Below are 23,273 nucleotides of genomic sequence, written 5' to 3' on the forward strand. Positions count from 1 at the left end.
TGGCTATGTACCACAGGCCTTCAAGGTGGCTGTAGTTAAACCCTTACTTAAAAAGCAATCTCTAGACCCAGCTGTCTTAGCTAATTATAGGCCAATCTCCAACCTTCCTTTCATATCAAAAATCCTTGAAAGAGTAGTTGTCAAACAGCTAACAGATCATCTGCAGAGGAATGGCTTATTTGAAGAGTTTCAGTCAGGTTTCAGAGCTCATCACAGCACAGAAACAGCTTTAGTGAAGGTTACAAATGATCTTCTTATGGCCTCTGACAGTGGACTCATCTCTGTGCTTGTCCTGCTAGACCTTAGTGCAGCGTTCGATACTGTTGATCATAATATCCTATTAGAGCGATTGGAACATGCTGTAGGTATTACAGGTACTGCGCTGCAGTGGTTTGTATCATATCTATCTAATAGACTCCAATTTGTTCAAGTAAATGAAGAGTCCTCTTCACACACTAAGGTCTATTATGGTGTTCCTCAGGGTTCAGTGCTAGGACCAATTCTATTTACATTATACATGCTTCCCCTAGGCAGCATCATTAGAAGACATAGCATAAATTTTCACTGCTATGCAGATGATACGCAGCTCTATCTATCCATGAAGCCAGGTAACACACACCAATTAGTTAAACTGCAGGAATGTCTTAAAGACATAAAGACCTGGATGGCCGCTAACTTTCTGCTTCTTAATTCAGATGAAACTGAGGTTATTGTACTCGACCCTGAAAATCTTAGAAATATGGTATCTAACCAGATTCTTACTCTGGATGGCATTACCTTGGCCTCCAGTAATGCTGTGAGGAACCTTGGAGTCATTTTTGACCAGGACATGTCCTTCAAGGCACATATTAAACAAATATGTAAGACTGCTTTCTTCCATTTGCGCAACATCTCTAAAATTAGAAATATCCTGTCTCAGAGTGATGCTGAAAAACTAGTTCATGCCTTCATTACTTCCAGGCTGGACTACTGTAACTCATTATTATCAGGATGTCCTAAAACTCCCTGAAAAGTCTTCAGTTAATCCAAAATGCTGCAGCAAGAGTACTGACAGGGACTAGAAAGAGAGAGCATATTTCTCCTGTATTGGCTTCCCTTCATTGGCTTCCTGTTAAATCCAGAATTGAATTCAAAATCCTGCTCCTCACTTACAAGGTCTTAAATAATCAGGCCCCATCTTATCTTAATGACCTTGTAGTACCATATCACCCTATTAGAGCACTTCGCTCTCGCTCTGCAGGCCTACTTGTTGTCCCTAGGGTATTTAAAAGTGGAATGGGAGGGAGAGCCTTCAGTTTTCAGGCCCCTCTTCTGTGGAACCAGCTTCCAGTTTGGATTCGGGAGATAGACACTATCTCTACTTTCAAGATTAGGCTTAAAACTTTCCTTTTTGCTAAAGCATATAGTTAGGGCTGGACCAGGTGACCCTGAATCCTCCCTTAGTTATGCTGCAATAGACGTAGGCTGCCGGGGATTCCCATGATGCATCGAGTTTTTCCTTTCCAGTCACCTTCTCACTCACTATGTGTTAATAGACCTCTCTGCATCAAATCATATCTGTTATTAATCTCTGTCTCTCTTCCACAGCATGTCTTTATCCTGTTTTCCTTCTTTCACCCCAACCGGTCGCAGCAGATGGCCGCCCCTCCCTGAGCCTGGTTCTGCCGGAGGTTTCTTCCTGTTAAAAGGGAGTTTTTCCTTCCCACTGTCGCCAAAGTGCTTGCTCATAGGGGGTCATATGATATGATTGTTGGGTTTTTCTCTGTATTTAATATTGTGCTATCTACTGTACAATATAAAGCGCCTTGAGGCGACTTTTGTTGTGATTTGGCGCTATATAAATAAAATTGAATTGAATTGAATTGAATACATTGGAGAGACCAAACAGCCACTTCATAAACGCATGGCACAGCGTAGAAGAGCCACCTCCACGGGACAAGACTCGGCTGTCCATCTGCATCTAAAGGACAAAGGTCACTCTTTCGAGGATGCCAATGTTCACATTTTGGACAGAGAGGACAGATGGTTTGAAGGAGGAGTGAAAGAAGCCATCTATGTCCACTGTGAACGACCATCTTTGAACAGAGGTGGTGGTTTACGACACCAACTGTCTGCCATCTATAATCCAGTGTTGAGATCCCTTCCCAGACGCCTTAACACCCACTCACATCCTGAGTCATGTGACCTCAGGAAATCACATAATAGGCTGGGGCTAGGTTTCACAATGAGCTCACCCGAAACCTTGGCTGATTGTGACCTACACCCGTTTTCACACCTTGGCTCGTGTGATTAGGTAGAGGATCATTAGGGGGTCTGTCTCTCTTGGGGGGACACTTCCACAGGGTTTAAATCTGGGACTCTCCACCATTTGACCCAAGAACCGAAGAAGCTTCTTAGATGAGAGGTGAAACGTCTTCAAGCAACTTAAAGAAGTCTAGATGCTTTTCTTTCCAAGCTCCTTAGACTACTTTGGATCATGGAACATTTCTCTTTCTCCAAATGTGGCGGGTCAAGTTGTTGCCAAACAGCTCGATTTTGGTGCATTAGTGCATTAATTCTAACTGCAGCACTTTCTCCATAGCTCCTGTAAATTATTTAGAAGTCAGCAAACTTGTACCTTCTTGAGCAGGAGACCCTGCAGGTGTGTTACCAGTTGTGGACCACCTGTCTTCAGATCGTTAACAAGCTCCCATCGTGTAGTTTTGAGCTAATTTACCTCCTTTCTCATGATCATCCTCACCCCATCAAGGAAGATCGATGGTCATTTTGTTTCTTAAAGTTTTTGAATAATCGCAACAACAGCTCTCACCTTGTTTTTTTTCTTTCAAAAATGACCTCCGACAAGAAAATCTAATTTCTGCTGTTCAATACCGAAGAAATTAAATTAAAATTCTGCCAAATTGCAAAACGCTTGGCTGTCTCTTATAAAACCTCTGTAACATTATTCTGCTTCACTTCAGCAGTATCAGGTAATGTTCATATGTTGATTCATGGTTTTCTTCAGTTTTTGATCTACTGCAGAATATTTAATTTTATTTAAATTTTAATGATCAAGTAAACATTTGCACTTCTTTGAATCGATGTCTGGAAATAATTGTCAATAAATGTGTCATAGAAATGTGTCAGAATGTCAAATTTGTAACTCAATGTTTCCAGATAGGTGGAACCTGTCCTATTTAAAACTGATGTTTAAGGCGTGCTGTTCTGTTTGCTTTCTGTGCAGTCATTGTAAGATGCACGCTAAACCATTTTCTTTTTTTCAAAGTTGTGGATTCCTTCAAGTCTAGAAAGCCAGTTAGATATTCTAACTAGCGTCTACGCTTAACTACATTCAATGGAGTGTAAATTATTTTTCACATGACTTTAAATCCTAGGGGATTTTAAGCATCTTCAAACTCACTAGTTTGGTTTTCAGACCTGCAAAATCCTTTTGAAACTTTAGCAGCGTTTGCTGTGAGTTTCTGTTACAGTAACAGTGTATAAGCAACAATTGGCTTTTACTATTAACAGATGTGTGCTAGGTGTTTTGCCTGGCATTGCAAATCTCAGTAATATGTTAACTTTTCAGATTTACAGTGTATGTTAGTAAAATGTGTTTAAACGTTAGCCAAAAATAACACCTTACATAACATGATTCTAACTTCAGGCAGCTTCTCAGTCCCCATGGTTACACTATATTTCCATTTCACACTCTTCTCTAATTGGAGAACACAGACGTTCAGGCACACGCACACAAAGAGACAAATGTTCATGCATTGTTAAAGTTTCCTATTGTAGAACTCGATTGGAAACACTTACGAGCGCTTTGTGAACGATGCCGGTTTGACGTTGTTTCAGGGATTCATAAAACTCTTAGCAGCTTACTGTTGTTCTCTCTTTGAAGTGAGAGCACTCTTGCTCTGAAATAAGAGAGGCAGCCGTTTCTTGTTCCCTCTCAGCTTACTTTCAGATGATTTATTAAGGTTTTGAGATCAGGCGCTTTCACGTTAGCACTGCTATTAGTTGTTCTGCAGAAACAGGCAACAGTTCACTTCCCATGAATAAAGCTTGCTGCTGCTCAAAGCGCCATCATTTTGACTTGTATTTGAGTGATTACGGATACGATGCGGGGAGTGGGAGGGAGGACCTGGCAGCAGGTAATCTTTGAGAGACGTAAAGACAAAGCTCTTCTTTTTCCACATGAGCCGCTGACACAGTGGGCACAAACAGGTGGCTGCCATCCTGCTGTGGGAGAAGCTGTGTGGTGTATACACAAAGGAACTTCACAATGAGTTTATGCAGAAAGTAACCAATCCGCCTGCCTGTAAAGAACATGCAGGTGGGATATTTAACCTAATGTTTTATGTGTGAAACTGCAGTGAGTAGATCCAAACTGTGCCTCAGAGCCTGGGGACCTCACGTGGAGCCAAAATGTACAGAAAGAGAGCTGCTGCTGCTTCTTTTACAGTGTGATGGATAAAACCTTCAGGGATATGATTCGTGAAGTGATATGCATTGAATGCCTGCGTGAACGGTTCCACAGCTGTAAATGCTTTTTGGAGCTTTTAAAAACAGTGTTGAGTAAGAATCCATACAATAACTTTGGGAATCCACAGGAGTGACGCTCCATAGGCAGACTCTACCGGAGCCTTAGGTTAGTGCTTTTCAAACGTTTTGTCACGGAGGTACAACAAAAGAAAAAGTCAAAGGCATGCTGTCTGTTCTTTTTGTTGTATTGTGAAGGTATTTTGGGAACACATTTGTGACATGTGAAACCAGCAGCATTAGCTAGGCTTGTATGATAGTTTTTTCCCCTCTTTTCTTTAGATATCTGGAGATTGTGCTGTGCTAGTTGTTAGTTTTGGTTTCTTGCAGATGATAAAGTAATCCATTCTGCCCGTCTTGAATTTTTGATGCTTGTGTCGGGAATGTGGTGTTTTGCACTGTGATACTTTCCAGCATATGGCTGCTGGCCACTGGGGCTCTCTTTAAGAGTACAGAATTGGCCTCTGCACTGGCAGTAATAATGTCTGTGTGTTACAGAATCAGGAGCCACACCATTTAGGAACAATTGTGTTCGAAAACCTTCTAATGTGCATATAAAAACTGTAATGCACTCGAGGCAAGCTCCAAAAACACTAGTTTGTACCTCCTTACCATCGCCATTAAAATGAAACCAAACTGACATAACCGATCCTTTTTTTTGTTGTTTTTTGTCATATTGATAAATTAATTTTTTCACACAGGCTGCTGGTCAGTTTGTAGTCCTTTGTTGGGGCGAGGATCAGAATCAGAATATAATTTATTAATCCCACTGCACTAGCTCTAATTCAAAAATCAAGCCAGCAGTCAGAAATATTCTGCTTGTGTTTTTACCCGTCAGCTCATGATGATGGAGCGGTGCTGCTGCTCTACATGAACACATTAAATTTTTAAGCGTGCAGAAGTCTGGGAATGAACTTGTGACACGTGTGTGTTGTGAGTGTTGGTTGAATATGGAGATGAGACATGAAATTATAGCGAGGCAGATTCGATTGACTGAGTCTTATTATAATGCTAATATAATTGTGATGCATCAGTGGAAAAATGAGCTAAAAAAACAGTGTGATCGCTGATGCTCAACACCATCATCCGTCAACACAACCTTGATTGGACTACCAGCGCAGGGTTCAGCTCTCAACTCGTGCTTTCCTCCTCTCTCACTGTCTGACAGGTGACCTATGGCTCTTTCGACTACACCTCCCTCCTGTACCTGTCTGACTACGGCTCTGACTTCACTGGAGGTAGATTTGTCTTCATGGACCAGAATGGCAACCGGACTGTGGAACCACGGGCAGGTATTAGAAGCTGAATCTACCTAACACACGTTCTTCTTCAGCTTTAAGCCTTTTTTTAATGCTTGACCTGCTTAAAGACAGGATGGTGTAAACTCAGGCTGTCGACGTTAACACCTGATAGCTGCTTTTGTTCTCATAAGCCTAAAAGTTAAAGTAAATGATGTGAGACAGATAAATGATTTCATTATCACAGCAGAGTTTAAAATTATAATTGCTGAGCTGCATTAGGGAGCCTGGAGGTGGTTTTAGCACACTAATATGTGCAGCAAAGTGGGCGTAATCCTCTGTAAGTGGGTAATCAGCAGCACAGACTGTAGCACAGTGAGCATGCAGGGGATTTGGTTTTTTATTGAGCTTTTAGGACCTAAGAAGTTAGAAGTAACTACACGTGGTCTTTTTCTTTTTTTAGAAGTAACGTGATCTGTCAGTATGATCTGTCTGTGTCAACACTTCACATTAAGGGAAAAAAATGGGCAAACTATGAGCAAATGAACACCTTGAAGACTGAAGCAGAAAAGCCTAGAGGGGCATCTGCTTTTCAGACATTTTAAAGCGGAGGAGTTGAATCCGTCCTCAGGGGGAGCATGCAGAAAATCTGGAAAGTTTCCAAGCTGTTCACTTTAAAGGAATGTGACACAGCATGTAAACCTGTTTTATTTATATACTGAATTGGATGATATTGAAAGTGAGCAATAAATTGTTCTTCCTGTTTAACATATGGCACGCCATGCTTTATAAAGAGTGATTGGATTCTTTTTCTAGTTATAGATCTAACATGGCTTTTTTAAAAAAAAAATCACATTTATTTAATTATTTCTATTGTCCATTAAGTCTAAATGTAATGTCTGCAATTTCTGGGGTGAAATACTGGTTACCTCACATTTTACTCTACTTTTGCTCTGTCATTACTCTGTCTGTCAATACTTAATAGAGGTTCTCCAATATACAGACACACTTAAGATACTTGCTTTTAAGAAGAGAGTAAAGATGTAAGACAGAAGTAATTATCAAATATCAATAAGGAATTATTATTAAATAGATAATAACTGAGTCGTTGGTAATGTGCACCTTTTTTACTTTTCCTTATTTTTGTCATATTAAAATTGTGGATGCTTCCAGGCAGAGTGAACAACATCCACCTGCCACACTGACAGCTTTAAGATGTAGCACTGTTTACAGGGGGCACATATATTAAAACAAATAGTAAATATCTCCTGTCTTCTGTAATATATGCACTGTTGCACAGCCAGCAGACATGGAGCGCTGTTAAATGATCCTTTTTTGGTTTCTTTATCAGAAAAAGTTTGGCTTAAAGGGAGAGGAGCTGAAACAGCTCATTTCAGGGGATGGATCAACTGAGGGGCCATCTATCATATAAATAAAATGATTATGATTAAGTTATGTGGAGTCCAGAGATAAAAATATGAAGCTTTAGGAAGAATAATAGGACCACTTCAATCATTTATTATCCACAAATCTGTCCACATGATTCGTAACGAAGCGTAACGAAGCGTAGCAAAGCGCTCCAACAGGACTAAAACGTGTGTAAATAAGAAAAACTGTTGACTGAACAGATGACAGCAGCAGTTTGTTTTCTTAAACTGAACTAAGAAGAGGAAAAAATATGAGAACACTTTGCTGACATTTGTTTTTTGGAAACTGGTTTTTGGTAATAAAAAGCTGCAAGTCAAAATATTAGGGATATCCACTCTCACTGGGGAGCTCATATGGTGACTTCATGTTTTAAACTATGTAGGTTGAGCATTTACCACTGTAACAGTAGATATATCACAGAGAATAAAGAAAACTATAATAGCTCCCCTTCAGTGTAAAAAGGTCGTCACTGAAGAAAATTTGAAAGATGAACTCAAAAGCTTTGTGTGTCGTATAGTCTGCTGATCGTGGAGGCCTCACTGTGGGGGAAGAAAAGAGGTGAAGCTCCAAAGTGTCATATGTAATATTTGTGTGACCTAGCTTTTGTGCAAAAAGTGTGATAAGAACTCGGGGCAGCTTCCTTCTCGGCTCATATTCCCCCGCGTGCGGCGTTACTCCTGAACGATTCTGTATGGGAAACATCTCCTGAGGCGTTTTCCTTCTTCCTCAAAGTAAAACTTCCTCTCGATTACTTCTGACAGAAAACCATCCCAGACTGCCTCCGCTCACCTTGTCCCTTCTTGAACTTCTTTCTTCACCGCTTTCCGCTCTCTCCCTTTATCTCACCCACTGTCCATCATCTTGTGCCATTTACACCAAGTCTTCTGCCACTTTTAATCAAAAGCAATTCAGAAAAATGATATTTTACTCCTTCTCTTACCTTAAATGCTTTTTTTTTTGCCTTTTTTTCACCTCCATTTAATCTCTGCTACCACTCTCGCTCATGCGTCATACTCGGTGAGCTTCAGTGAAGGATCCTGGGCTGCTGACACTGTCTTGGACATCGACTGAAGGATGTATGATAATAAAGAGTGACTGCAGCTTGTCTGCCTCCTAGTCTCCTGTGACGGGTGTTGGTGAATAGCTCAGCCGTCTTGTATCGGCGAGGTGAGAATAACCTCCAGACAGCAAAGAGGGCGGCATGAGCAGGATTTTTAATCCCAGTGAACATTGCAGGAGGAAGAGGAAGGTAGGGAAGAGGATCATGGAACAGTGAACTAGGAAAAGTACAGTCTGTCCCCTTGATAGATTTTTAAATGCTTGGCAATCTGTAAAGCTGGTAAATCCTAACCCGCTATGTGTGTGCATCGAGTAGTAGACACGATACAGGCTCATTCATAATGCATCAAAATCCCAATTCATTTTATTTTCTCCACTAAAATCCACCATCACCTCATCAAGAAACTGTTTGGGATGGATCCCAGGTAGCTCACTGACATGTTTTGACTTGATAAGAGTCTAATCCTCATATCTGGACAGATGATTAGTTTGCCGAGATAATCATGTCTCTTCGAGGCGACTGCAATGAACAAGGTGTAATTATAACACCAGGAAGACAATCAGGACTTTGCTGTCAGAGAGCGCAACAGTCAAGGATGTAATGACAATGAGCAGTAGGGGGACAGAGGTGGAGGTGTTCAGACTGCAGAGGAAAAAGTGGAGGATTAGACGAGATGATGGATAGATTTGCGGAATGTGAAAAGCGCCCCCGATAGGGCAAGAAGGTAGGTCAAACACAGAAAATGGCTGGGAGACAGATAAAGAGTAAATACAGTGTGTGATAGCGTGAGAGATATGATGTTTGCCTGGGAATGGCAGATACAAACAGGGCAATAAAAGGACAGAGCGAAAAAGGCACGTCTACCAGTTAGAGGAGCCAGCAGCAGTTAACCTGACTGCTTGGATAACCACGGGGGAATTAGATAACCTCAGCTGGGCAGACACCTTAAAACGGCCGGTCTGACCTTGCCCGCTGTGCTTGTACAGACACACACAGTGTATGGAGTGAAAATATGTGCATTAATCTCTCACTCTGAGAAGGCGTGTTGTTTTAAAGATGCTGCTAGTGTGTGTGGGCGAAATCATAGACTGAATGTAAAAGATGAACACAGTCGATACGATGCCTTCAATGTTAGTCAGAAATGACCGTATGTGGAAGATCAGCTTGCAGTGTTACAGGAAGCTGTAGGATTCTGCAGGTAGTTTAATTAAATGCTTTAAAAGGCACGGGCAGCACAGAGTGAGGAGGGGCCTAGCAGACGCCGACTAGCAACTTAAATGTACCTACTACACAACTGCCATAAAGGGGAAAGGACACCAAAACCATTTTTTTGCCAGGGTCTAAACATATATTTCATAGCTGGGCACTTGGGGATCAACTTCCTTTTGTATCCAGCCTCAAGTGGCCACTGGAACTTAATTTAAAATCCTTCTCCTAACATTCAAGGTCTTTAATATACAGGCCTCATCTTATTTTAATGACCTCACAGTACCGTGTCATCCCAGTAGAGCAGTTCACTCTCATACTGTTGGCTTACTTGTGTTTCCGAGGATATTTAAAAGTCGAATGGGAGGCAGAGCCTTCAGCTTTCAGGCCCCTCTTCTGTGCTGCCAGTTTGGATTCGGGAGACAGACACCCTCTGTACTTTTAAGATTAGGCTTCAAACTTTCCTTGTCGATAAAGCTTATAGTTAGGGCGACACTAAATCCTCCCTTTGTTATGCTGCAATAGGCGTAGGCTGCTTTTTTTCTACATTCACTGTGCGTTTGTGCACCACTCTGCATTTAATCATTAGTTATTATTAATCTCTGGCTCTATACCAGAGCATGTCTTTTGTCCAGTCTTCCTCCCCTCACTCCCAGCAGGTCGCAGCAGATGACTGCCCTTCCCTGAGCCTGCGTCCACCAGAAGTTTCTTCCTGTTCAAAGGGAGTTTTTCCTTTTCACTGTTGCCAAGTGCTTGTTCATAGCGAGTCTTTGATTATTTGATTGTATTATTGTAAGGCTTTTACTTTACAATATAAAGCACCTTAAGGCGACTGTTGTTGTGGATTGGCGATATATAACTATTACTGAATTGAACTGAACTGAAGAAACTGTAGACTTTTAGCATGTCTGCACTCAGTTGATTTTTCATCTCTGGAGGCTGCCACTTGGTTAAAGTGAGAATTATTTATAGAATTAAGAGGTAAAAAATTTTGTTCATGTTTCATCACAGACAGAATGAATAACATCCACCTAACAGTGGATTGGTGAGCCTGTTTTAGTTAAATTTTTATTCCTATTATGAGGAATAAAGATCCAAAAACACTGGATCCCACATTTCTCATTTCTGTAGCTGTTTGTTAGACTCCTGTCTAATGCTCATTTCTTTTCAATGCCAAAACAGATTTTGTGTTAAGATGCTTTCATGCCTGCAGCACTGCCCCAAAGTTTTCTACAGGTGGATGTGAGAAAGCAAATTAGCTTTTAGCCTCCCAGTTCTGGAATCCAAAGTCTGTGTGGATTAAGACTGCAGAGATGTGAGAATAGCACAAGTAACTGACCGGAGAATTCACAGTAATTGTTTGTGCATCGTGCGTCATGAGTCCTGCTGCATGCCCTCCACTTGTCTAGTCAGAGCTCGCCTGAAGAGGATTTTCTCCTTCTTGTTCTGCAAATGACGGGAAACAGCTTTGGATGACATCTGTACTTGATTCTTGTGAAATCATTTATGACTTTAGTATTGAGTGTAAGCCTGTATAAATGTATTGCGAGCTCGACAGAGTTCCATGCATTTTCTTCCCATTTAGCTTTGCGGTGCATTGAAGCCTATCCTGGCTGTCACTGGATGGGAGCTGAGGTGAAGCCTGGACAGGTTGTCAGTCTATCACACACCTAACACACACCGACAGACAGCCAGTGGTGAGACGCCCAAATGCTACTGAAAATGTCCAGAATAATTTCACAGTGAATAAAACAAGAACATTTTGCAGCTCTGTTCTTGTCTGAAGCTCACGGTGCTAACACTCTCAGAGTGATAATGCTAATAAGATGATGTTTAGCAGATATACATTTTCCAGCACTCGCCATCTTAAGCTATATCCAGTTATCGTTAAAAGAAAAGAGTGAAACGGATCCGCTTAAGCTGCTCTTTAGACTGATGCATGGTGACAAATGGAAAGCGCCCACACTCCTTTCAGCCTTCTCAAGGGTTTTAAATTGAAGTCAGTCACAATGTAATCCAGGTAATTGCATCTGGGAGCACATTTTTCTGTCCTGTCTGCTCAAGCTTAACGTGATCTATCTTTATCTTACTTTTATCCCTTTCATCTCTGGTTACACCAAACACCCTCTTTAATTCTTCCCCAGCTGATTAATTATAAGGCTGTGGGAGTAATAAATTGACTGGACATTGTGTCAATGTGCTGCGCACCTTGTGACTGTGCCGGCAGTCTAAAGAGGCGTTTCGCTCCAGCAGGAGATTTTGTTATCGGCACTGGATGAGTCACGCGTCGTTTAGCATCTTGTTAGAATTGTGCACTCATCCCGGTTGGGTCTGTGAAGTTCAAGAGCTCATTAAGTGCTAATCAGCAGCATGTGGCTGTTTTTTATTATTAAAAACAAAAACAGACTGGTGGCATTACTTGAAGCATTTCGTGCTGATCACTATTACGCATCGTAGCACCTCTGTGATGGTATTAATTGGATCTTAGAAAAAAAAAAAGTCTCTAATTAGCAGGTCCAAGAGAGACGGCAGTGTTTCTGCAGGTTTTTTCTCCTACTGTCTCAAGTGTTCTGACATACTTTTTTTTTCTGTTCACTTCCCGTTAATGGCGTTTACATTTATCTAGAAGACATTTTTGTACTTGGTCATTGTTTCTCTGAATGTTTAACCGTGGTTGATTCTCAAGGCAAATTCATTCATTTGAATAATACCCAACAAAAGAAAATAATTCATCATGGTGCACATAATCACTTTATGAGACTCCAAATGGCAGATTTCACTGTGATGTTAAAAAATAAATGTGTATTCAGGGAAAATGTTTGACTTTGCATGCCCTTATATGGCATCAAACTTTTGATCCTAATGATTGAATACCCACAGAGGATTTCCTAAACACAGTCAAAAGTAAGAATCACTTAAAAAAAAAACATTTTACAAACTATTAGTAGAACTAAATCTCATGTGGAAATTTTAACAGTTTATTACTGTATTTTTAGGGGTGGGTTTCAATAATCGATTTATCGATTAAAATCAATTTTAGTTTGAATAAAGCGATATCGATTCATTAAAATTCTGAATCGATTTTTAAATATAAATGTATTTTGCCAGAAACACAAAATCTCAGGTTAAACCTCACAAAACTATTTCACCATTTCACCAAACACCAAACCAAACTAAAACAGCAAACGAGAGCAGGTAAACGGATTCCGCAAAAAGACGTAAAAACAAAGCGCAGACTCGACACATCAGAATCAGTGAGATGTCGGCTTTCTCACCCGACGGCATGTACACGGACATGCCGCCGGGGCTGAAAGCCGACAGCTCACTGATTCTGATGCGGCGGATTGGCGCTTTGTGTTTACATCTTTTTTTGCACTAGATTCTGAAGCTGCAGGTTTCATCACTCTCCAACCAAAATTGACTGAACCAGCAGCAAAAGAAGATCAAATCTAAGCTTCACAAACATCGTCATGAATTCCCTTTTACTTTTGCTGTTTTGCTTCCACCACGATAAGAAGCTCTCACACAGCTCTCACAAGTGTCAGTACTGATAAATGATCAGAATTATAATATTTTTGACAAAATTTCCCCGATTTGAATCGAATTTAAATCGTGGATCGAATCAAATCAATTCTAGAAATCAGGGCCCATACCCAGCCCCGTGTCTTTTAGAAGTAATGTATACATTTTTTGCACAAGTAGTAGCGCTTATACTGCCTGTTTAAAATCAACCAAAAGCACTTCAGTGGGATTCAAATGTTTAAGATATAATAAGGATCTGATTATTTCAAGTGTTCTGATGCATAAAAGCTTGGAATGCATAAAATGCATAAAAGGTCTCCTTTTTAAAAAAAATTTAACTAACCAATGGTAGATGCCAAACCTTGAACTTAGCCGACATAATGTAGTAGTGGTATCTGTCAAACACAGAGCCCACGCACTGCTTCATCTGCATATTGAAAATAACTCACTTTAGCTTTACTACTTAAGTCTTTTTCTTCCTTGTCCTAAAAAGATGAGCATGTCTTGTTTCCCACATTCCTGCTTCAAAAAGCACACATCACCAGGGAAAAGTGCGCTAACATTAGTTTGAAGGCTAGATGCCTGGTTTGCTGCTTGGTTGCAGCACATTAAACTCCATGTAAACAAAGCTGCAGCTCTCACTGAGGTCTAGTTTGAGGCGTGTGGTCCTTACTTTCTCACTCCATCCATCAAAAATTAATCACAGTTTCTCTCGCTCTGCTACCGGACCGCAGCCTGCTGTCAGTCAAACACTGACATGATGCTCAGTTGTTGACATACAAGAGAAGCAAACTAGTTCCCAAACCACTTTTCTTCCTTTCTGTGAAAAAAGAAAATTCCATGAAATAATAAAAAAAACTATTTTTTTCACTTGACTTTAAAATTATATACATTGGACTTTTCTATTATATAAAATTAAAGAATTAAAAAAATCATACAGTGTACTACAAAATATCAATGCTATACATTATTAAGTACATATTATATTCAGCAATGGGGGTGTCTGGCCCATTGCTACGGGCCATTCAGTCCTTATACGACCGTTGCAAGAGCTTGGTCCGCATAGCCGGCAATAAGTTGGACTTGTTCCTGGTGGGTGATGGGCTCCGCCAGGGCTGCCCTTTGTCACCGATTCTGTTCATAATTTTTATGGACAGAATTTCTAGGCGTAGCCAAGTGGCGGAAGGCTTTCACTTCGGTGGTCTCAGGATCTCATCTCTGCTTTTTGCAGATGATGTGGTCCTGTTGGCTTCATCAGGTGATGGCCTCCAGCTCACCTTGGAACGGTTCGCGGTGGGAATGAGAATCAGCACCTCCAAATCTGAGGCCATGGTCCTCAGCTGGAAAAGGGTGGAGTGCCCACTCCGGGTCAGGGACGAGACCCTGCCCCAAGTGGAGGAGTTTAAGTATCTCGGGGTCTTGTTCACGAGTGATGGGAGAAGGGAGCGGGAGATCGACAGACGGATTGGTGCAGCGGCAGCAGTGATGCGGACGCTGTACCGGTCTGTTGTGGTGAAGAGAGAGCTGAGTGTAAAAGCGAAGCTCTCAATTTACCAGTCGATCTACGTCCCTACCCTCACCTATGGTCACGAGCTGTGGGTAGTGACCAAAAGAACAAGATCGCGAATACAAGCAGCAGAAATGGGTTTCCTCCGAAGGGTGGCTGGCCTCTCACTTATAGGTGGGGTGAGAAGTTCGGCCATTCGGGAGTGGCTCAGAGTAGAGCTGCTGCTCCTCCGCATCGAAAGGAGCCAGTTGAGGTGGTTCGGGCATCTGACAGGGATGCCCCCTGGGCGCCTCCTGGGTGAGGTTTTCCGGGCATGCCCCACCAGGAGGAGGCCCCGGGGCAGACCCAGGACATTATATCTCTTGGCTGGCCTGGGAACGCCTTGGTGTTCCCCCAGATAAGCTGGAGGAGGTGGCTGGGGAGAGGGAGGTCTGGGCTTCTCTGCTTGGGCTGCTGCCCCCGCGACCCGGCCCCGGATAAGCGGAAGAAAATGGATGGATGGATATTATATTCAAGAACCAGTGATAAACTAACACAGGAAATAATAAAGGAAGCTCAGATCCAAATTAAATTTTACAACAGGGTATTTAAAGAGAGGCAAATGCGTAGATGCACAAGTTAAAATATTTAGCTCTTGTCATGCTGTGTCACAAAAATCTATCAGCTTCTCTCCTGATGCTTCTGACAATCACAATCGGAAATAGAGGACAAGCTTATTAAAGCCATTTGATGGCAGTTGAAGCTCTATGGTTCAGCTTTACTGTTAGACCTGTACTCTTGCTCATCCCGTTGGTGATTATGGGCAAATATTCATGGGTTAATGGCATGACACATGAGTAGCATGAGGCAAAACTTCCCTATACATTTAGTGAAGACAATGTTAAGTGCCACCTATGATGACTTCAGAGGTTTAGCAGTGCTGCGTATCCTGTAAATGGTAGCATATTCAAGCTAAACCCAGATACTCTCAATCTTTAGGAAGTACTATCACTTAAGCGTGAGCTTTGGAGGATAAATTTCCTCCGTAGAACTTATTGTTGACCCAGGTGCTTCAAGAATAAGCTCAGGTAGTGGAATTGTTTCTCTAAAGTTTTCTGTTTCATGGGAAAATTTCTATTGTGGAAACCCAAATCCTTAAATGACAGAAATGTACTGATGCTTTACTCCTTTTCATGACACCGCAAAGTGCTAAAATACTATTAGGAAAGACTGCAAGTAAAGCAATAATTACAACATATAGTTTTTCTGTTTTTAAGAAGTAGCAGCTTTGCCTTTTTTCTGCTAATAAACATGTTGCATTTATTATGAAGACCTTTCTAGTTGTGCTTTTAATGAAGAAAGTACTATTTAGAATCTAGCAGACAAGATGATGTGGCTGATATTGTAAGGTAGTTATTAGGTAATTTTAGAAATGGATATTTGATGTTACTTAATAAAAAAACAGCATTACTCATTGGTCATCAGTATTTTATAGGCTAGAGCAGGAGTGGGCAACCCCAGGCCTTAAGGGCCAGTGTCCTGCAGGTTTTAAATGTGTCCTTGATCCAACACAGCTGATTTAAATGGCTAAATTACCTCCTCAACATGTCTTACAGTTCTTCAGAGGCCTGGTAATTAACTGAGAAAAAAAAAAAACAAAGTCACTGACATCTATCATTGTGGAAAGAGTTACAAAACCATTTCTAAGGCTTTGGGACTCCACTGAACCACAGAGAGCCATTATCCACACAACGACATTTAAAGAACTCCACGGCTAACTTGTCAAAGTTCCTAAATCAATAGTAAGAAAGAGGTTGGGCAAAAATGGCCTCCATGTGAGAGATCCAAGGAGAAACCCACTGTTGACCAAACAGAAAACAAAGTCTCACATTTGCCACAAAACATCATTGGAAGGTTTGAGTCCCGTTCCATCTGGTGTAAAACTAAGTAAGTAAGTACCTAAAAAGATCATACCAACAGTCAAACATGGTGGTGGAAGTTATGTGGCTGCTTTGCTTCTTCAGGACCTGGATAACTTGGTGTAACTGACTGAACCTGACTTCTACCAGAAAACCCTAAAAGATAATGTCCAGCTATCAGCTTGTACCCTTCAACTGAAGCAAAATTGGGTTATGCAGCGGGACAATGATCTGAAACACAGCAGCAAGGCCATCTCTGAATGGCTCTAAATGACAAACTGTTGGTTTTGAAGTGGCCCAGTCACAGTCCGGTCTCCAATCTGATTGAGATTCTTTGACATGACCTTCAACAAGCCGTACATGCTCAAACAACCACCTCCAGGGTGGCTGAATTCAAACAAAGAAGAGTGGGCTTGAGTTTTTCACCTCTTCCACAGTGAGGGGAAAAACTCATTGCCAGTTATCTTAAGTGCTCAATTTCAGTTCATGCTGCCAAGGATGGCACTACCAGTTATTAGGGGTAGGGGGCAATTATTAGTGTGAATGCTTGTAAAAGCATTCACAGTATTGTTCTTCTAATCTTTATTAGTGTGAATGCTTGTAAAAGCATTCACAGTATTGTTCTTCTAATCTTTATTATTATTATATATTCCGTACGTTTTTTGGCATCTATCTCCTTCAAAACCGTTCAACTTAGAAAAACCATTCAAACACCGTTAGATTCCTCTTCTTTTGGACATGACTGCTTCTACTTTTATCATTTATAACATTTATATTTTTAAAATTATTCAACTTTTTTCAACAAAAATTTCCCATGTATTTCAATGGGGAGACCCTTCAAATCCTCATTCAACTTACTCATTTTCAAACTGTATCTACTTCCACATACGTTGACATAGAGCCACCATTCAAACTTTAAAACGAAGACAAGACATTCAACTATTCAACTTGTATTTATCTTTTCAATATCTATTATACTTTTTCTTCAGTTCCAGTTTAAGTTTCATGAGGTTTTTTCACCCGTTTCAGAGTTTATAATGGGTGTGTATGGGACGGAATGTTGCCGCTAGAGTGAGACAGCTCAACTGGTAGAGTGAGAGCAGGGGGGGAATTAATCTTAAAATATTTTCTTAAAACTGCTGCTGTGTCCGCAGCGTTTCGTCTACAGGTATGATTTTACCCTCAAAACGTAGCCATCGCTGTCCTCTTTCATCCAATGTGTTTACTATTGTACTAGGTGTTATGGTTCTTTCATAAATGTCACCAAAGCACAGCCTACTCCCTCCAACTCTTCCATAGACTCTAATGTTAAAATGGCTCAGAAGGTTCGTTTGAAAATCAGAAGAGCATGGTGTCTTTACACTGTCACCACGTCCATATAATAAACTCCACAGGCATGAAAACCGAGAATTAGGTAGACTAGACATTGCTGCCGCTCACGGTGAAAGAATTTTGTCAATACGACTTGTACTTTTCATTTGGGAGCGATTTGTTTCGGCTTGACTTTTCTGTTCATTTTAAGCAGCAAAAGTGAGGTGCATGTCTGTGTCCGTGTGTATGGAGCCATTGGGTGCAGTCACTATAGAAACCAGGCTCACACCTGCCTGCCTAACGAGCGCTGTCTCTCACTGTGCCAAGATTCATCTTAAACACTTCTCTTTCAACTGCTGCTGTGTCCACAGTGTTTGCTCTACAGCCATCATTTTACCCTCAAAACGTCGCCATCGTTGTTCTCTTTCCAGCACCGTGTCTTTCAAAGCTCAGACATTTAAACTTTTTAAACTCTGTGGATCCAAGTGGAGGGATCACATTTTAGTCATTCAGTTAATCAAAGAATATGAACTTTTTATATTTATTCAGATGTTTTCTGACGCTAAATTTTCTTTTCTCATTACTTAGGTTTTTCTAATTTACATTTAAAAGACTTTCAGCTATTTTCCAACTTCTTTGTGCACTTCAGCTTTTAGCAGTTTAGCACTTTTGTTTTCAGGTTAAAAATTCAGGTTTTTTTTCTCTCATTCAACATTTTTAACTTAAATTCAGCAATTAATTCATTTCAGTGCATACATTCAGATTCAAGCATTCACACTGCAGTTTCTTCAGAAAATGCACTTTCTAGTTTTTTCTCACAATTCTTTTTCCCCTAATTATCAAATTTCAAAACTGCATTTTGAATTTACTATTATTCTCTTATCTACACTAGAGTATTTATTGTGTTCACGCTTGCACTTTTGTGTTTAATTCCTTCGCCTTTTTCCCTTATTCTCAGAGTTTGCAGCATAAATTCTGTTGTTATACAGTGAGCACCTCTGATGTCGTCAGCTAATGCTATCCAGGGAGATTCAAACTCTCTTACACAGACACACAAAGACACACAAACGTATAAGGCGCCTGTAAGGGAAATTATAGCAACAGAATGGGGGCTCAGTGATTCCAGCTTTTTATTCATGGAATGAGATAATGAGATATCCTCTTCAAAAGGTTTAAGACACTGTAAGTTTGTTAGCAAACCAAGAGTCTGAAAGATATCTGAATAAAAATCTCTTAATTGCGATCTACAACTGTGGGCTTGCTGCTTAAACTTTCCAAACTGAATGGAAATGTCTTATCTAACACAGAGCACAGGTAAAACAACACTGGCTAGTAACTGGTAGTAGTTCATGAGATGACCTGGTGACGCAGAGCTTCTGATAAATGAAGAGAATTTATCCTGAGGAAACCTCCCCAGACTCAGACTGTGTTTGTTTATTTAATGAAAAAAAACTTTTCAGTCAAAGGAATGCATTTCAGTCCAATAAAATGAAACCCTAGAATAAGTAAATTGCTTCCAACTGCTTGTCTTTGTGTTCGCTTCCCTTATCAGTGGTTTTTGACTCCACCATCATTGCGAATACTTTTTTTTTTTTTAAAATAATGGCTTCACCTTATTTACTTTCTTTTTGCAAATGAAAGGAAAATATTACAACCAGACAGAGGGAGGACATGGTTTACCTTGCTTTGCATAATAACTACAAAACAGCAAGTTTCACTCTAAATAAACATCCAGCGTTTGTGATTGCAGTGAGAGTTTTAGGGGGAGTGTTTGAACTGTTTTAAGGCTTATAAGCTATATTAGTCTAAACCTGGAAGCATGGTTAATAAGCAAGGTATAATCTGTCGAAAGGTTAAAAAAAAAAAAACAATACAAATTTTTTAAAAGTGCATACCAACACTTTCAAATTGGATGTTATAGCAGTTTCTCTATGAACAGCATAGCTGTTTAGTAAGCTATCATCAAGTCAATTAAACTTCTGCTTCTGAATGTATTTTGTTAGAGTTGGAGTTGTCACGAGAACCTTACCATTTTACCAGCGAGTTAATATTATTGGCTGATATTAACATTTTGCCAAAATATCAATATCGGAATTTATTAAAACGATCAGCCTTTATTTCAGTGTCAGATTTTAAAATCACCAAATATCAGTGTTAAAAATCTCTGGTCGGGCTCTACCAGGGACGACTGTCTTCTCAGTGAACAGGTTAAACCAATCGTTTGCAAACTACTTCAAGTCAATAATAGTTCACACTCCTCATATTTTAAACATTTTTTATAAATCAACAATATAAAAGAAAATTTCAGTATGCACAAAAGTATCAGCAATTTAATTTTTATCATATTCATTCAATACAGTTTGACTCCAGGTTTTTAGCCTGGTCACCCAAGCCCAAACTGAAGTTTTTCTGTCCCCACCCCCACAGTTTGAGAACAACTTTGTTAAACTAATGAGAAGTGTTTAACCAGAATAACGGCTTATTCTGCCTCTGGTGTGTATACCAAGCTTCGCTAGCTGCGTCCTCGCTCTGTTTTCAACCTTTCTTGACGTCTTGCCACTTGATAATCCCTTTAGGCATTTATTTTGGGTTAAGACCAGATACGTATCTGAAGGCAGGTTAGGGAGGCCATAACTTTATATACATGATCAGTAATTCATAAAAACTGAATGTTTGCAGCCAGTTAAATCTCATAAGAATCATTTAAAAAGTTTGCTGACTTTTTACCAGAAAGCGGTTTTAAAAATCTTTTTTCCCCCACAGATTTATTTTTGGTACACATGCCCCAAGTTTCATCTACACCTCTATCCAGATTTCTGATACAATCACTTCTCTTACCCTAGCATTGCTCTGTAACGAATGTTAATATGCTAATCATGTGAATGATCAGCCATTAAAAACAAGCAGACGTACCATCATCATCTTTACTATGAGAGTTTAAACCAGTCAACTTGTATATGTTTCTTAGGTTGACTGTTGAGATGAGATGTGACCATAATTAAAAAATTTAACATTTTTTGTTAATATTAGTTTGACTTTAAAGTCATCTTCTCATACGCCTTTGAACAGCTTCCAGTGCTGCTGATATAAATCCCTGGAAATGACATTGTGCGTTCTGTGATTTCACCATGATCTAAGTTCAGGGACTCAAGTGTGCACAGAAAGCAAACCTCAGCTTGTGTCAAACTGAAAACGCTTTCTTGAAGAGGATCATTGTTGTATTGAATTATGATACAGGGACTACTTTTCCCTCTCTCTTTCTCTTGTTGAAATGTCCAGTTTCCAGCACAGCACATCACGTAAGGTTTGTAAACAGGAGCATACCTGCTGGGGGGGTGGGCGGGGCTTGAGCTGCCAGCGCAGAGTTCTCCTTTAAAGCTATGAAGTATCTGTGAGAGAATATTGAGCTGGAATGACCTGCACTGCCGTGTGTGTCTGAGAGCCCCCACAGCACATGAAAAATGCTACAGGTTTGTGGCCACGACAGCATAATCGTTTCTCACCACCTGTCTCACTGCCAGATTTATCTTCCTGCAACTCCCTCCACTTTCATACAATTTAATTCAAGTTGATCGTGATTTTGACACAGCGGAGGATCCGGCCTGCGCACAGAGGCACTTAAATTAGTCCAGAGATATACGAGAAGATGCCCTTGAAGGACAGATCGTCTAAATTTAAATCTAATGCTGTTTTTGATTTGTAGAAGTGTAATCCCATAACTTTGTGATCGCATCTCGTAAAAGAGGCATGGTTGGCAGCTTCTATAGTTGGGTTTACAGCATTCTCCAATAGATTTCGCTTCAAGATTTCTATTCGTCAAGTGCCGTATCTCTGCCTTGCCAATACCTCTGATGTAACAACCGACCTTGAGATTAATACAGGTTTTCTCTGACTTTCAAAGCCTTGTTCAACACATGGTAACACCAGCTGTGTGTGTTGGATCTGAATCGGTAAATATTGAACAGCTTCTCTGAACCACTTTTACATTTCCTCTCTCCTAAAGAGTTCCTCTTGTTCCTTTTTTCCCCACCCTTAGGGAGAGTGTCTTTCTTCTCTTCTGGCTCAGAGAACCTCCACCGCGTGGAGAAGGTAACGTGGGGGACACGCTACGCCATCACTGTGTCCTTCACCTGCGACCCTGCACACGCCATCTCTGACCCTGCCCTGCCACGAGGCATCCACGGATGATGGATGACAGCACTGCCCACTGGTTCCGATAGGCCCTGCAACAAAGAGGCAGAATAGGCAGGAATTAAGAACAAGGGGAAGGAAAAAGAGCTTTTACATGGATTTTTACATTGGTATTCTGTATCTGCTCGGTCAATATCTTCAATTTTCTCCGTTTATTTTTCAAGTATTGACTTGCTGATGGTGCAGCAGGGAAAAAAAGAGCCACATGTGGTCTCCCTCTGTGCTTTCCTGTTTGTTACACACCCTTGTGTTTTTATCCTGTTTTCTACAGAAATGTCTTTTTTTCCTGCACCATCTTAATCGCTGGTTTTAAGGGTTTTTCAGTTCCCCTGCAGGCTTTCGCAATCTGCCAAAGCAGGATTGTTTTCTGCCTTTCTGTGTTTTTTATTTTAAGAGAGCTGCTGATTCCCTGAAGAAGAGATCTGGAACTTATGAACTGCCAACTGAATAATCAACGTTTCATCACCAAGTACCACTCATACCCCATCCTATGACCCGTGAGGTATTTTCTTCTAAGAAGAACCGTCTCTCTGTCCTGTTCGTTTGGTTTTTCCTACCTTATGCTTCTGTGCAGTCTTGAGGATGTTTTGAAATAAAATGACATCAAAAGTTTGCCTGGTTTTGTTAGTCATACTTCTCTGTACTTTTCTATTTTAAAACCAGCAGCCTGGAATATTAAACCTTTATGTATTACTACTTTTTAAATTCAATTAACCAGTGTTATACCCGTCTCTGCTCCTGCTGATTGCTACTAGAGTCTTATCCGCCCTTCCTTTGTGAGCCAGCCACTTGAGGAATCTCTTGATTGATCTGAGACTATCACGTGGTTGGGAAGTCATCATCCTCGCCTTTCTTATTTTTCACACAGCTGCACCGAACCACCCACCGTTTCCATTCTCATTTTTTCTTTATCGATTCTGGAGTTTTTTGATTTTAGGATCCATAATTTTGTGTTTATTTTATATGCCAAACACCCATTTCAGTTTTTATGCTCTGATGTGATTTTAAATGTTAATGCTACTCTCTTTGTCAACATTTAACAGTGGTGTGTTTGGGGCTTTTTCTTTTTTTTTTCTTTTAAAGGTAGGATCAGAAACAAAATGTCAGCTAGCCATCAAAGAAAGAAAGAAAGAAAGAAAGAGAAAGTCAAAATATTATTACGTGGTGCCATTTTCCATTAAAAAAAAAAAAAGCAAAACAAAAAAACGGCTCTTCATGTCATTTAAAATAACAGCAGGTTTTTTTACACTTAATAAATGCAAACAGCTGTTTACTTCTGTTAATGTCAACACACTAGGACAATCTTTTAGCGTATATTTAAAATCAGGTGTGCAATTCTGCATTTTTTGGCATTTGAAAGTAAAAGTTTTATAAATCACCTACACTAG

The 23,273-nt window shown here is 40.4% G+C and overlaps 1 protein-coding gene across 1 annotated transcript in view; it reads left to right on the forward strand.

The window, feature by feature from the left end:
• The window catches only part of uts2r2 (urotensin-2 receptor 2), a 34,937-nt gene extending 11,933 nt beyond the window's left edge, over positions 1 to 23,004 (forward strand). The window contains exons 8-9 of the mRNA XM_063481618.1: positions 5,693 to 5,816; positions 21,731 to 23,004. Coding sequence (XP_063337688.1) covers positions 5,693 to 5,816; positions 21,731 to 21,882 — 276 coding nt within the window. The 3' untranslated portion in view covers positions 21,883 to 23,004. The remainder of the gene's footprint in view (positions 1 to 5,692; positions 5,817 to 21,730) is intronic.
• The last annotated feature ends 269 nt before the right edge of the window (positions 23,005 to 23,273 follow it).

This window comes from Pelmatolapia mariae, linkage group LG8, assembly GCF_036321145.2.
Source record: "Pelmatolapia mariae isolate MD_Pm_ZW linkage group LG8, Pm_UMD_F_2, whole genome shotgun sequence".
NCBI classification, from domain to species: Eukaryota; Metazoa; Chordata; class Actinopteri; order Cichliformes; family Cichlidae; genus Pelmatolapia; species Pelmatolapia mariae.